General features: G+C 41.1%; 1 protein-coding gene and 1 pseudogene across 4 annotated transcripts in view; one reads left to right on the top strand and one right to left on the bottom strand.

Annotated features, from left to right (window-relative positions):
* Positions 1–627: 627 nt before the first annotated feature.
* Positions 628–16605, bottom strand: part of LOC116529916 — a 24299-nt gene continuing 8321 nt past the window's right edge. The window contains exons 2-3 of one of the 4 annotated variants that reach the window (XR_004259737.1): positions 1184–1592; positions 628–1054 (exon numbers count right to left, since the gene is read on the bottom strand). Coding sequence is in view for 2 of the 4 variants with exons in the window: in XM_032247826.1 (XP_032103717.1) it covers positions 15562–15690 (129 nt within the window). In the remaining 2 variants the exon portion in view is untranslated. Of the gene's footprint in view, positions 1593–13892; positions 15403–15545; positions 15691–16605 lie in introns of those variants that run through there. The other 3 variants (XR_004259738.1, XM_032247826.1, XM_032247827.1) reach the window with 3 other exon arrangements.
* On the top strand, positions 15587–15696 carry LOC116530070 (annotated as a pseudogene).

The following is a 16605-nucleotide window of genomic DNA, read 5'->3' as shown; positions in this document are numbered from 1 at the left end:
TGAATCCAAAGCCTAGCTAGTACCATGTTGCCTATATGGAATTTGTAGTACTAGTCAATGAAACATTTACCATGTGCTCAGCACTGTATTATGGGGGATATAGACACGGACTCTTGCTGCACACAAATTACAATACAGTATTTTCTTTATTTCTTTCTTTTTTTTTAGAGTTGGGGTTTTTCCATGTTGGTCAGGCTAGTCTCGAACTTCCAACCTCAGGTGATCCGCCTGCCTCAGCCTTCCACAAGTGCTGGGATTACAGGTGTGAGCCACCACGCCCAGCCATAATGCAGTATTTTCTTTATCAGCAGTTTTCTTTCCATGGTTTTAGTTACCCATGATCAGCCATGGTCTGAAAACATGAAATTAAGCATTTCAGAAATAATCAATCCATAAGTTTTAAATTACATACCATTTTGAGCAGCGTTATGAAATTTCACACCATCCCACTCTGTCCTGTGGGGATATAAATCACTCCTTTGTCCAGTGTATCCACACTGTACGTGCTACCTACCTGTTAGTTATTGACATTGTCTGCTCCTGACATCCAACCATGGACACATCACAAGAAGAAGGGTGAGTACAACATAATAGGGTATTTTGACAGAGAGAGAGAGAGATTACATAACTTTTCTTACAGTATATTGTTATAAATGTTCTATTTTATTAGTTATAATCATTAATCTCTTATTGTACCTAATTTATAGATTACACTTTGTTACAGGTATGTACATATAGGGAAAAAAACATTATTTATAGGGCTTGATACTATACTTGGTTTCAAGCATCCACTGGAGATCTTGGAAAGTATCCCCTCGGGATAGGGCGGGATGGCTGTAAATAGTTGCTCAGAGGAGGGTAAAGTTCCTATGGACTGGAATAAGCTGAAGGAGTGATGGGCACTGCTGGTTGTTTCTCTCATCTTCTACCATTTCCTCCTCCTTTCTAATAGCATGCCAATTTTGTTTAGGAGAGCCATGTGCCCAGAAAGAAGTGGTCACCCAATCGAGTTCTGGCCAGCAAGATGACAGAGAAAGTCCGGTGAGTGGGGCTTCTAGGAAAGCAATTATTTTCTCGATACAAAGGCATAACTCAGTTGGCATGCACCTTTGCCCCTTTGCCCCTGCTCCTTCTCTTTGCCTGGGCCCCAGACGCAACGCCTAGAGTAGAGCAGTCATCTTACCACCAGGAAGACCGAAGGCGGTCGCTGAGGTTATCAGACAAGGACGTATGTCAGAAGCAGCCTGGTCCTTGGTGATTTCTCTGAGCAGTGGTAACAGTCCTGAGCTGCCTGCTTCCGGACTTCTTGGTGCATGAGAAAACAAACCCCTAATTTGGTTAAAATAACGAAGCTGAGTTTCTGTTAACAAACAATTGAACAAATTGTTATGTGTAAGCCCTTCTTGGTGGAGACAGTCTCTGGCTAGGGTTTGACGGTGAGGAATATTCAGCTAGGTTGGGAGAAAGGAGAAGCTATTCCAGGCGTGCCGTATGTCCTAGCAGTGGCAGGGAAGCAGAATCAGCATGTGCATTCAGGGCAATGTCGAGAGCTAGCCACCCTGGGCAGAGTACAGTTAACAATTTTGTAATGCCTAAGGGGGAAGAAGAAGGGTAAAGAATCTGATGTATGAAACAGCATAGAAAGGCTGGAGACTTGGTGAGAAGGTGAGAAACAAGACTCGGGCCACATCAGAGATTTTATTTTTGTCCATTTATTTACTTTTATAGACAGCATCTCAAGTTGTTGCCCAGCCTGGAATATGGTGGTGTGTTCATAGCTCATTGTAACCCGGGCTCAGGTGTTCTTCCTGCCTCAGCGTCCCAAGCAGCTAGGACTGTACGTGCATGCCACCATGCCTGGCTCACATTTTGGGTTTTGGACTAAATAGTTTAGACTGTACTAATATAGAGGTGGATTTTGGGGTAATGCCGTACAGAGCCAAGTAGAAACACATCCAGGCGTTTTATATATGTAACTAGATCTTCACACAGACAGTGTCCAAATATTTTCAAGCATTTCAGCATATGTTAGATGTGGTTCTAGGCCCAGAGTGAAAGGTCAAGATTCTATAAGATAATGTAAGCTCAATTTTGGACCCCTAAACAAGTATTTTATAGAAAGGATCCCATTATCATTTAAAAGTGACAAAACAGAGTGTTTTGAGGGGTTCAAATCCTGGCTTTGTCACTTATTCACTGTGTGGCCTTGGACAGGTTTCTTTCTATCTCTGTGCCTCCGTCTTTTTGGTTGTATTATAAAGTTAACAAAAGTACTTTCCTCACAGTTTAATCTTAAGGGTTAAATGAGACAGTACTGATACAGTGTTTCCTCCCTAATCAACAGCAAGTCTAGTTTTCCATTGTTCAGTCCCTAAATCATGGAGTATCCTGGAGATCTCTTTTCTCATCAGCAAATCCTCCTGAATATAATTTCAAAATAGATCCATCATCCAATTGCTTTGGACCACAGTGATTACCATGTTGCTCATTCCTCCCAAGCAACCTTTTCAGAGCCGAGGTGCCCGTCCTCCACCTGCTGGGAAGGTTGGCTGTGGAAGGCACACAGGTGTGTCCCTCATGGGGATTGTCTTGGCTGAGGAGACCTGCCTTGCTCTCCCAAGTGGCAGCCCCCCACCAAAGCCTGGCCAATGCATGGATAGAAAGACCTGGCCACGTTGCCTGTGGTAGACAGAGTGATAGCCTAATCCCCAGACCAGTGAATGTGTTAGGTTACATGGCAAGGGGAAGTAAGGTTAGCTCACCTGTTGATGTTCAGATGTAGAGATTGTTCTGGGTCATTTGGGTGGGCCCAATGTAATCACAAGGCTCCATATAAATGAAAGAGGGAAGCAGGAGTCAGATTCAGAGAAGGAGATGTGATAGTGATTGCTGGGAGGCAGGTGGCTTCTAAAAGGTACAATGCAGACAGCTTCTAACAGCTGGAAAAGGCAGGGTAACAGACTCTCCCCCTGAGTCTCTAGCGGAATGCAGCTCTGCTGACACCTTAATATTCGCACGAGACCTATTTTGGACTCTTATAATTCTGTTATTTAGAACTGTAAAATAATACATTTGTGTTGTTTTAAGCCACCAAATTGTGGTAATTTGTTATAGCAGCCAGAAACTAATCTAATTTTGGACAACTCTGAAGGGCCATCCCAGCTCCAGGGGCCCCCATAGGATTGGCTGAGGTATCAGATACCACCATTTTTCAGGTCACCTTCTCCCTCTGACCTATTATACCTTCCTCAGTTCCTTACACGAGTATTTCCCAAGAGGACCCCCGTTATAACCCTGTGGATGCAACTGCTCATCTCAGAGTTAGTTTCCAAGGATCCAGGTCTAAGACAGTATCTCACCTGGACTGCAATAGTTCCCTAAATGGCCTCCATGATTATATCCTTAACTCTGCAGTCTGTGCTCAACACGGTAGCTACAAAGACTCTGTTAGAACATAAATTAGATCAAGACACTCCATAGCTTTCCTTTCCACTCAGAGTAAAGATTAAATTCCTTTTTTTTTTTTTTTTTTAATTTAAAGACAAGATCTGGCTCTATCACCCTAGCTGGAGTGCAGTAGTGCAATTTCAGCTTGTTGCAACCTCCATCTCCCAGGCTCAAGCCATCCTTCCTCTGCCTCCTGAGTAGCTGGGACTGCAAATGCATGCCATCCCGCCTGGCTAAGTTTTTGTATTTTTGGTAGAGATGGGGTTTCGCCATGTTGTCCAGGCTGATCTCAAACTCGTAAGCTCAGGCGATCCACCTGTCTTAGCCTCCCAAAGTGCTGGAATTACAGGTGTGAGCCACCACACCTGGCTGAGGTCATATTCCTTACAATGAAATAAAAGACTTCATAATCTGCCCAACCACCCTGCCCTTACTTCTCCAGCCTCACCTCCTGTGATTCTATCCGTTGTTCACTCCGCTTCAGCTACAGTGCATCCTCCTTGACCATGCCAGGCAAGCTCCCGCCCCAAGACTTTTTTTTTTTTTTTGAGACAGAGTTTCGCTCTTGTTACCCAGGCTGGAGTGCAATGGCACGATCTCGGCTCACTGCAACCCTCACCTCCTGGGTTCAAGCAATTCTCCTGCCTTGGCCTCCCATGTAGCTGCACCACCTGGTGCAAATTACAGGCGTGCACCACCATGCCCAGCTAATTTTTGTATTTTTAGTAGAGACAGGGTTTCACCATGTTGACCAGGATGGTCTCGATCTCTTGACCTCGTGATCCACCTGCCTCGGCCTCCCAAAGTGATGGGATTACAGGTGCCGCCCCAAGACTTTTGCACTGACTCTTTGCTCATAAGCCATCTTTCCCTAGGGGTTCCTGACCACTCTATTTGAATGGCAATTGTCCCTCATCCTACACTGGCACACCCTATCCCTGCATTGTTTTCTGTATGGACCTGTAAAGGGGCAGCTTAACTTCAAAATGCATTTTAAAACTTTATTCCTTCCTCTTGGGTTTCAAGATGTAACCTTGAAGCAAACTGCAGAAGCCTTTTCCCTTAGCCTTAAAAAAGACTCCACATCCCTCCCTTTCTTACCGTATACACACCCTTCACATTTATCTATGTGCTAGTATCTAACCATGTGTCTACTTAGAAGTTCCAGGGATAAATCTTGAGGCCGACAGATCAAGCCTGGAGACCCAGGTGCAAAATTCCAGAGCTTACCTCAAGGTGGCTAATCAACAACCTGGCCATTGTTGAGATGACACCAGCCTGTACTCCAGGGGGACTGGGACCCAAGATAACCAGTGGAACAAAACTCAGTGTAATTCTTGCATGCCTTCCATATCAAGTTTTCCCTTTGTAAACCCTTGCCTTCTCACCTCAAAGTTCAAAGTGGTTGCTTTGGATAGGAATCCAGCCACTTCCCCTTTGCCAACTTTGGAAATAAAGTCAATATTTTCCTACCATACCTCACTCTCGTTAGTTGGACTCTGCGAGCAGTGACTGAAACTGTGTTCAGTTACAGGCTTATGATGCTTTAATATGCTATTTAGTTTATTTATTTTGCTTATTGCTTTTCTTCTCTCATTAGACTATAAGCTCTATGAAGGCATGTATTTTTATTTATTTACTGCTCTAGCTCTAGTGTTTAGGACTGTGCCTGGAAAACAGTGGCACTCACTAAAAATGTGCTAACGACTAAATGTAGTGCAGTATTCTAAGATATTTAAACAGTGTCTGACACATAGTGAATGCTCAGTAAGGGCTAGCTGTTGATCTTATTTTTGCCAGTGGAGAAGGGGTCATGAGATTCCTGGCATTGCAGAATATACCTATATATAGCATTTGATCCCGTGATCCCGCAAGAAGTAGAAGACAAATAATATGCACATGTTAATTAGGACCTTAGTTTCCTTGCTTTTATGTGTGTGAACCAACCCCAGGATGAGTTGAATTCCCTTTTGAACAGATGTAAAACCATACGTCTGAGTCTCTCACATGGACCCAGGAGGTGAGGAAGGACAGAGAGCAGAGTATGAGCTGGAGCTGTTTGGAACCACAATTTGGGCGCAGAGATCCAAGCTCAGGGAAGTCTGATCTTGCCCCAGGTCGGGCCTGATTGACTTCAGGACAGCTTTGGGAATTAGGGAAAGTCCAGCAGTTATACTGCAGCAGAAAGGCTGATGGTAGTTTATGCTGACTCTGCAGTTTTCTTTATTGGAAGAGCTGCCTTTTTTTTTTTTGAGATGGAGTCTCGCTCTGTCACCCAGGCTGGAATGCAGTGGCGCTATCTGGGCTGACTGCAACCTCCGCCTCCCAGGTTCAAGCAATTCTCCTGCCTCAGCCCCCTGAGTAGCTGGGATTACAGTTGGGCGCCACCACACTTGGCTAATTTTTGTATTTTTTTTTTAGTAGAGATGGTGTTTCACCATGTTGGTCAGGCTGGTCTTGAACTTCTGACCTTGTGATCTGCCCACCTCAGCCTCTCAAAGTGCTGGGATTACAGGCTTGAGCCACCGCATCCGGCCAGAGCTGCCTTTTTAAAATGAGGTGGCTATGAAGAAAGAACCCAGAGAAATATGTATTTGTCTCTGGTTCCTGGCATAGAGCTCCTAAAGTCCTTATAATTCTCTGAGTGATAAGAGCATCTTTTGTTCTAATGAAGCAACTCTTGCTGGGCTCCTTTATAACTTCAGGATGGTGGTTGGTTTTCAGGAAGACCAAGTCTTGATGAGAAACTTGGAACTTTCAGTCCCATCTAAGGGAGAAAAGCTAGGGCTTCAGTTACTAATCAATCATGCCTGCCTGATGTAAGCTCCATAAAAACCCCTAAATGCTGAGATTCAGAGAGCTCCCAGCTTGGTGACTACATCAACCTTCTGGGAGGGTGCCAGGGGAAACTCCACACACCACCCCACACCTCCCCTTATGCATCTTTTCCATTTGGCTGTTTCTGAGTTTGGCTGTTACTGAGTTTATAATAAACTGATAATAATATGTAAAGTGTTGTCTTAAGTTCTGTGAGCTGTTCTAGCACATTATTGAACACGAGGAGGTGGCTGCGGGAACCCTTGATTTGTAGCTGGTGGGACAGAAACCCAGATCTCCTGGACTTGTGATTGGGGTCTGAAGTCTGAAGTGGGGATAGTTTTGTGAAACTGAGCCCTTTCACTTGTAGGATCTGACACCAACTCTGGGTAGTATTGAGATAATTGAATTGAATTGTACAACATTCAGTTGTTGTCTGGAGAGTTGGAGAATTGGTTGGTGGGAGGAAAAAAATCTCATTTGGTGTCAGATGTGCTGTGAGGAAAAAAAAACAGCTCATGAACTCCACCCTTTCTTGAACTGATTGTGTTGTTACCATTCAGTAACAGTCGAAGGTGAGGTTCTTTTAGTAGGTTTTGGGGAAAAAGGCTCAGAAACATACTTTGAAATGGGAAAGAGCAAGAGTATATGGATGTGTATGTGTAAGATATTCTGCTTCCTAGGGAAGTACACAACCATCTTTATTATTATACTTTTAGAATTGGGGTCTTGCCACATTGCCCAGGCTGGCCTCAAACCTCTGGGCTCATGCAATTCTCCCACCTTAGCTGCCTGAATAGCTAGAACTACAGGCATGTACCATAGCCCTCGGCCACAACAATTTTAAGAAAAAAAATCTGGCCTGGCAAGGTGGCTCATGCCTGTAATTCCAGCACTTTGGGAGGTCGACGTCAAAGGATCCCTTGGGGCCAGGAGTTAAAGACCAGCCTAGGCAACACAGTGAGGCCCCATCTCTACAAAAAAAAAAAAAAAATTAGCTGGGTGTGGTGGCATGTGCTCGGGAGGCTGAGGTGGAAGGATTGCTTGAGCACAGGAGGTCGAGTCTGCAGTGAGGCATGATGGCACCACTGCACTCCAGCCTGGATGACAGAGTGAGATCCTGTCTCAAAAAACAAACAAACAAATGAACAAACAAACAAACAAACTATCCTGCTTGATATAGATCTAAATTTGTATTAATCATAGAATAACAACATAGCCAATTCTGCCATCTGTTGGTTGTATGAGCACTATGAATAGTCAATTCTGTGTGTGAGACACTTAACATCATTGAATGCTGGAATAAAAAATCATATAACGCAAAAGCTGTCAGGGACAGGTGGAGCCAATCCTACTTTTCATGATCTTTTTGAGGTAGATAGACACTTTATAGCCTTTACAGTTTGTTCAACTCAAAAACAGTCAACACACTGGAATGTCTTAGTGGCGCGGAAGCTCAGTTGTGTTTTGATCCCTATTGTTGAGGTTAGCACCTATTCAGATCCCTTTATCATGACACTAGAAATCACACCTGTGGAAATATATATACAGTTACTTCTGTCATTTTTTGTTAAAGAAGGTTAATTTCTGATTTTTAAATAATTCATTTTAAAAATATGGGATGGGGGCTCTTTCCTGAAATGCAGACAGTATTCAAATCATAGCACAGTGCCTCACGACTTCCACATCTATTGCATACTGCTTGCTTAATAAAAGTTGAATCTCTTATGCCATTAAAAATTAATGCTTCTTAAAGAAGAAAATATCCATCTACTCTGTGAGGAAAACATGATATATATGCTCATGGAGTATTACTTTTGACTCTTGAATACCATACATTTTTCTTTGCCATACTTCTGTTAACGTATTGCAGTATTTTGAAAACTTTTGAAAAACCACACATTGCTCAGGCATGTTTTTCCACTTAGAAAGCCTTACTGCTTTTTCTACTGCACTTTTACTTAGTGATTAATTTCCCATCTTGTCTCAGGACCCAAGATGAATTGAACCAAACATGCAACCCCCCATCTTTACTGTATTTCATCCTGTTTTTGGTGGGCCATTTTATAAATTTAATTTTGAATATTAGCCTAATATTCTAAGGTGTGATAATCTCGTCCAGAATTGCCTGATCTTCCCACTCACACTGAAGCCCGGGGGCTAATCGTCTCCCTGCTCCTTTGACCTAGAGTGACGATTGATATTTCTGGCCACCTCGGTCTCCACCTATGTTTGCTTCAAATATCCTATATGACAGAGATCATTTCCACAACTTCAATTCTTTACTGAGGAAATAGTGAACAAACTGAAGCCCAATTCTATCACTTTGTGCCTTCCCAATGTCACTTCTTAGTCTGTGTCAAAACAACACATACTTGAACTTATACTTGTATTTTTTAAAAATTCTGCTGTACTCTAATGACTGTTTCTTTTGCTGTGCAGAAGCTGTGGAGTTTGATTAGGTCCCATGTGTCTATTTTGGCTTTTGTTGTCAATGCTTTTGGTGTTTTGGTCATGAAGTCCTTGCCTACTTTTGCCTATATTTTCTTCTAGGGTTTTATGGTGTTAGGTCTTATGTTTAAGTCTTTAATCCATCTGGAGTTAATTTTAGTGTAAGGTGTCAGGAAGGGGTCCAGTTTCTGCTTTCTGCACATGGCTAGCCAGTTTTCCCAACACCATTTATTAAGCAGGGAATCCTTTCCCCATTGCTTATTTTTGTCTGGTTTGTCAAAGATCAGATGGTTGTAGATATGTTGTGTTGTCTCTGAGACCTCTGTTCTGTTCCATTGGTCTATATCTCTGTTTTGGTACCAGTACCATGCTGTTTTGATTACTGTAGCCTTGTAGTATAGTTTGAAGTCCGGTAGTGTGATGCCTCCCACTTTGTTCTTTTTGCTTAGAATTGACTTGGCTATGCGGGCTCTCTTTTGGTTCCATATGAAGTTTAAGGTGGTTTTTTCCAGTTCTGTGAAGAAGGTAATTGGTAGCTTGATGGGGATAGCATTGAATCTGTAAATTACTTTGGGCAGTATGGCCATTTTCACGATATTGATTCTTCCTAATCGGCAACCAACAGAATGGGAAAAAATTTTTGCTGTTTACCCATCTGACAAAGGGCTGATATCCAGAATTTACAAAGAACTAAAACAGATTTACAAGAAAAAAACTAACAAGCCCATTCAAAAGTGGGCAAAGGATATGAACAGATACTTTACAAAAGAAGACATTCATGAGGCCAACAAACATATGAAAAAATGCTCATCATCACTGGTCATCAGAGAAATGCAAATCAAAACTACATTGAGATATCTCACGCCAGTTAGAATGGCAATCATTAAAAAATCTGGAGACAACAGATGCTGGAGAGGATGTGGAGAAATAGGAACACTTTTACACTGTTGGTGGGAGTGTAAATTAGTTCAACCATTGTGGAAGACAGTGTGGCGATTCCTCAAGGACCTAGAAATAGAACTTCCATTTGACCCAGCAATCCCATTACTGGGTATATATCCAAAGGATTATAAATCATTCTACTATAAGGACACGTGCACACGAATGTTCATTGCAGCACTGTTTACAATAGCAAATACCTGGAACCAACCCAAATGCCCATCAATGATAGACTGGACAGGTAAAATGTGGCACATATACACCATGGAAGATTATGCAGCCATCAAAAACGATGAGTTCGTGTCCTTTGTAGGGACATGGATGAACCTGGAAACCATCATTCTCAGCAAACTGACAGAAGAGCAGAAGATCAAACACCGCATGTTCTCACTCATAGGTGGGTGTTGAACAATGAGAACACATGGACACAGGGAGGGGAGCACTACACACTGGGGTCAGTTGGGGGGAAATAGGGGAGGGACGGTGGGGGGTGGGGAGCTGGGGAGAGATAGCAAGGGGAGAGATGCCAGAGGTAGGTGATAGGGAGGAAGGCAGCAAATCACACTGCCACGTGTGTACCTATGCAACAATCTTGCATGTTCTTCACATGTACCCCAAAACCTAAAATGCAACAAAATAAATAAATGGGAAAAAACAATTCTGCTTTAATGCTGATAATCCTTTTCAATCCCTTTTCCTGGTATCTAAAATATCTTAGCATAACTCTCATTTTTGCACAACCATCAGGATATAATTTCAAATACTACAGCAATCAAAGCATCCTACTTCATTACTTGTTGATTTTTTCCAGGCAATCTATTTTTATTTTGTGAATAAACAATGATATAGAAGTGAATGATTTACTACTCTTCTAACTAGTTCTCAGGGAAGCTCTTCCTTCGAACAAGCAAATTTCCAAGAATCTGTGACTTTTTTAAAGAGTTCTGTTTGCTGCTAATTGATTAAACTCAGTTATCATTTGAAAACTTCCCAAAGAAGGCAGACTATATTCTGATGAGAGAAATCACTATCATGATATACTAGCATGAACTCTGTGAACCTGACCATTAGCCAGAGATTTAAAAATGCTTTAAACTGAGGTACAATATATAAACAGTAAAGTGTACAAATCCTGTGTAAACTTGAATTTACGCACATACACCGCACACCCCCACCCACCCATGTAGCCACTGCCTAGATCAAGATATAGATTATTTCCAACAGCTCAGAAGGCTTCCTTTTCTCTCTTATGTCTCTTCTCAATATCCCACTTCAGGTAACCACAGACCTGACTTCTATAATCACAGATTTGTGTTGCCTGCTCTCTAACTTCATAATAAATGGAAACAAACTGTATGTGTAGTTTTGTGTCTGGCCTCTTTCCTTATCAGTCTGTCAATGAGATTAATCCATGTTTGTACCTAAAGTAGGGCTGCATTCTTTTTTATTGTTTTTAATTGTTCCACTGTTTCAATATTCCATTGTTTATCCATTCTATTACTGATGAACATTTGGGTTATTGACAATTTTGGGCTATTGTAAATAAAGCTATTTAGTCTGAGATTTTCACATATAAAAGAGCACTCCACTACACACAAATTCTGCTGTTTGGACAATCCTTTATGTGATGATAGACACAGAGTAGAAAACTAAATCAAGATGCCTAAGATCCCTTTTTTTTTTTTTTTTTTTTGAGAAAGGGTCTCACTCTGTTGCTCAGGCTGGTGTGCAGTGGTGCAGGCACAGTTCACTGCAGCCTCGGCTTCCCAGGCTCAACTGATCCTCCTGCCTCGGACTCGCATGTAGCTGGGAACACACCCAGCTAATTCTTAAATTTTTTATAAAGATGGGGTCTCCCTTTGTTTCCCAGACTGCTAGGATGCTTTTTGTGAGACATTCAAACAGAATTCATGTGTCATGCAGTTTGAAATCAAATACAGGAATACAGGAAGCAAAAGTAAAATGGATAAACTGGACTTCATCAAAAGTCTTTGTGAATCAAAGGATACAATTTTTCTTGTGTGTATCAAAGGGTACTTTAAAAGCAAAAATACAACCAACTAGGTGGGGGGAAATATTTGCAAAGCACTGATAGAGTATTAATATTTGGAATATATAATGAACATCTAAAACCCAAAAATAAAACCCAATTCAAAAATGGGCAAAAGACTTGAGTAGAAATTTCTCCAAAGAAGATATACAAATGGCCCATAAACCCATAAAAAGATGATTAGTATCCTTAGTCATTAGGGAAATGCAAATCAAAATCACAATGAGTACCACCTCACACCTGCTAGCATGGCTGTAAGTAAAAGACAAAACAAGATGGAGAATAACAATTGTTGGTGGGGAAGTGTAGAAATTGGAACCCTGCACATTACTGGTGAGAATGTAGAATGGTACAGACACTATGGAAAACAATTTGACAATTTCTCAAAAGGTTAAACATAAAACTACCATATAACCCAGTAATTCTACTTCACATATATACCCAGAAGAATCAAAAGCGGAAATCTAGCTATGGAAACCTATATCTATCTATCTATCTATCTATCTATCTATCTATCTATCTATCATCTATCTATCTATCATCTATCTATCTATCTATCTATCATCTATCTATCTATCTATCTAAATGTAGAGCTTGGAGAGGTAAAGAACAGATGTTTGCCACCAAATTTTATAGCAGTGTTACTCACAAATGTCAAAAGGTATAAACAACCCAAGTGTCCATCAACAGGTGAATGGATAAACAAAATGTGGTTTGTACACAAACACACACACACACACACACACGAATATTATTCATCCATAAAAAGGAATAAAATTTTGATATATGCTACAACATGGATGAAACGTCAAAGCATGCTTGGGAAATAAGTGACACAGAAGGACGTATATAATATGATGTCACATATACGAAGTACCTAGAACAGAATAAAAAATAATAATAACAAAAGAGCACAGAATATAAGTGTTAATCTTATCTTCCAATACTTGTATTTTGGATGTACAATAAGCTGCAACAGGATAATCACACTTAAGTCAAAAATTCTTTTTTTTTTTTTTTGAGATAGAGTCTGGCTCTTGTGGCCCAGGCTGGAGTACAGCGGCTGATCTTGGCTCACCACAACCTCTGCCTCCCAGGTTCAAGTATTCTCGTGCCTCAGCCTCCTCAGCAGCTGGGATTCCAGGCATATGCCACCATGCCTAGCTAATTTTTGTAATTTTAGTAGAGATGGGTTTTCACTATGTTGACCAGTCTGGTCTTGAACTTCTGACTTCAAGTGATCCACCCACCTAGGCCTTCCGAAGTGCTGGGATTACAGGCATGAGCTGCCGTGTCCAGCCAAAAATTCATTTTAATACTCTCCCAAACAGGGTATATGGAGGCTGCAGGGGAGACACTAGGGAGGCATATTGTTCTAGAATAGTGCATTTCAGTCCACTTCATTTGTATGAACTGCAAAGATTTCTTACAAGTGGGCTGCAGTCAGACATTTATAACTGCTGTTCCTGTCCTTCTTCTCCCAACCGAACTGCTTTGACCCCAAAGCCTCCAAACCTTCTGTCAGGGCCAGGTGCAAGAGGCGGAGACTAAAGAGCCCCTGGAGATAGATAAACTGTCATTTCACCAGGGCCACTCATGAAATCCCCATAAGCTTTCCTTCCCCAGGATACAGCATTAGAGAAAGGATCTGGGCTAAAGTGATTACTGCTGGGCTGCTGCCAAAAGAGGATATCAAATTCCTGGCTTAATAATAATAAAAAAAAGAAAATGTAAGTTGAATCTAAATGAAATATAATTCAATTCCCTTTTTATCCAAGTGATTTAGGTGGGCAGAGGATAGGGGCTCTACTAAGAGCAAATTAAATGAATCCTCTGACACATCACAGTGGCTTTTAGAGCAGCACTGAGGGTGGGCTCTTGAAAGGGGAGGTAAGGGCACACCCCAGCCCCTAAGGCAGGTATCAGAACACACAATGAGAGAGGGAGGAGGTGAGGTAAAGCCTTACCCTACTGATATTCCTGTCTGTTGTAAACAGTAGGGAGTCACAGAAGGTTCGTGAGTAGGGGTGTTGGACATGTCCAAAGTAGAGCTTAGGAAGCTAAACTTGTCAGATCTCAATAAATACTTGTTGGGTTCATGAATGAATGATTCAGATTAATATCAAGACAGAGACATGAATCTGGCCACCTAGGAATATGGATTCCACTAAAGCCCAATGAAAAAGGATCAGAAAATGGTATCAGAACAATACCATTATTAACATTTTATTTATAGCTTTCTAATAGGTTCTTCTTAATGTAACAAATTTGACATGTGGAATGTGATAAAAACATAACTTGACTTTTGTTCTTATTGATCCTATAAAGTTTATTGCATATGGCAATCTTTCCCTGCCTTGGAGGAATACAGTTCACCCCAAGGTAATTTACAGTCTGTCCTGTGGTCATTTTAAGTCACAAACACAGCCTAAATACACACATTAGAATACCTAGCCCTGGAAAAACCTAAAACCCTAAATTTTATTTAGTGTTGAATGGTCTCCCTTTCTTGGGCAGCTTAGTGTGAGCTGGCTACCTGCAGTGAGAGAGGAAGGCTTGATCTTCATTTCTTTTCCTGCTCCTTCTTCCTCAATAGACTTGCCTCTAGGGTTGGGACATAAAGAGAGGAATCAAAAATAGTAGAAGGGAATTTTCTTACTCAGCTCTATTTGCCATTATTTGGCTTTGTGCTGAATGTGGCTGATGTTTAAGGCTGATATTGTCTTGAGCACTCTTTTGGGGGTTATCCCCTCCGTGGGATCTCTGGAGCTGTGTTGATGCCCCTTTTTCTGCTGGCAACTCCCATTTTAGAGGATCCACCCCCACACACCGTGGAGTCCCATTGCCCCTTCTAGGAGGTCCTCTCTGGTAGATCCTAACACAGCCTCAGGATCGCTGGTCCTCTGTTGTGCCCTACATTGAGGGAACTTGCCTTGTCCTTCCACTGCAGGGGCTTGAGGTGGTGGGAATTTCCCAGACATAGCAGCTACTTGCTTTGGCTCCATCGTCCTCAATACAACTGGCCAGCTTCTCTGTTACTCTGCAGATTTTCTGGGGCAGAAATCAGCTCTCGGCTCACTGTCTTTCAAACTTCAGGTGACACATATTAGGCTCTCAGAATGGCCATGCTGAAGGCCCTCAAAACTTGAGGGAGGCTCAGGTGTCCCCTCACCCCTTATTTTCTCTCGAGATACAGGACTTTCAGGCTTACAGCAAAACTTCTCCACAAAACCCTTCTCACTAGAATCTTTCTTTTTTCTTCTTACTCTCCAAAAAAACCTTTTATATTCTTGAAGAGAGAAAGAAGTCCTTGGATAAATGGCCTTAAATGTTGAAACTAAACCCAAACATCAGGGTTCGTTTTGTTTTAGATTCCTCTTAACAGTGTTCTGTCTCATGCACACATGGGTACCTGAGAGCCACAATATCAGACCCTCCGGAGAAACTGAGGTGAGAAGTGTTCTACTTTAACATTAGGTTATGTTCACTTAACAAACTATGTAGGTATTCCATAAAGCAGCTTCAATTCTCCTTGCTTAATATTCTTGCCCTTTTAAAGCCGGACATTGAAAGAACTTCCAAAGTAACCAGACAAATTGGTAAATATCATTTGCAGTCTTGAGTGATTGTGACTGTCGCTGGATCACCAGAAGTAGTTATGCATTGTGTAGGAGCTTACGCAATTTGGCAGAGGCTCTCTTTAAGAAAAAGAATGCAAAGTTAGGAATAAAAAATTGGTGTGTAGGAAAATAGAAAAAAAAAAAAAACCCAAAAATTAAAAAAGAAATAAAAAGTAAAACAAAAAAAAGATAAAAAATTGGGTATGTAAACAGCTATTTACTTGAAATGAGAAAAATTCACGTTACTAATTTTAAAATGCTGATCCTTTTGTAGTTCATAAATGTGATGATGGTTGGGTTCTCATGTGTGAGGTGTGTGAGACATGCTTCCCTCAAACCCTGTGACAACATCCGCACATACCCTGTCTGTCATAAAGAAAAAGATTAAAAAAGAATAAAATGTTGACAAATATACCACAAACATCAAAAGTCCAGGAAAAATTATATAATGCTTTTATTAATGAATTAATTACCTTACACATATCTTTATAATTCTTTTGAAATTTAATATGATCAATAATTCTGAATAAATACACATAGCTATCTGAAATTAAGGCATGTAGCGGAGTAAGTAAAATAAAATTTAAATATCATTGTATTAAGCTACTTATGATTATTCTTACACTACATACATGTACTTATTTTATAAATATGTGTGGTGATTTTATCATTAGATTGTTTCTTTAGGTTGCTGTCCACCATTGATGATTCCTTTTTCATTCTGTTTTGTCTGAAGCTGCTGTTTGTCTTCAGGATGTGATGTGATCCAACATGTTGGGATGCGTAAAATACATGCCTAAGCAAACAGACACAGTCATTGTGAACCGGGCACTGGTTTGTGTCCTGCAATCACAGGATTTCTGATAAAAGCTATTTTGTGTGATTTACCTCAAAAATAAAAACTACTGGGTTTATAATTGGGCTTATAATTGCATACACTGCTTATCGTGTATATTCTTGACAGGACATAACTTCCATTTTGACCAGGCGTCTTTGAGAATTAAATCCTCTGCTCAGATTTTTACATAACTGATGATTGGCAGAATTTTCCACAGGCTGGCTTCTGGCGTCATACTTTTGATAACTTTTTCTATGTGATTACCTACAGACTTCCAATGCCAAGTGCAATAAGTTACAGTCAAATCACAATGCGACTTCCAGCATTGCACTTGTCTGTCAGATATTGGTTGAGTCAGCAAAGGAGCATTGGAAATACTGCTGGAAGCCATTCCTGCACCACAATAGCTAACAATAACTTAGATATGGAAGTGAACCACATAA

This window comes from Sapajus apella, unplaced genomic scaffold, assembly GCF_009761245.1.
Source record: "Sapajus apella isolate SASKATOON/1434 unplaced genomic scaffold, GSC_monkey_1.0 scaffold64, whole genome shotgun sequence".
Lineage (NCBI taxonomy): Eukaryota > Metazoa > Chordata > Mammalia > Primates > Cebidae > Sapajus > Sapajus apella.
Note: the sequence above shows the minus strand (reverse complement) of the source record. Positions and strands in the feature narration are given on the sequence as shown.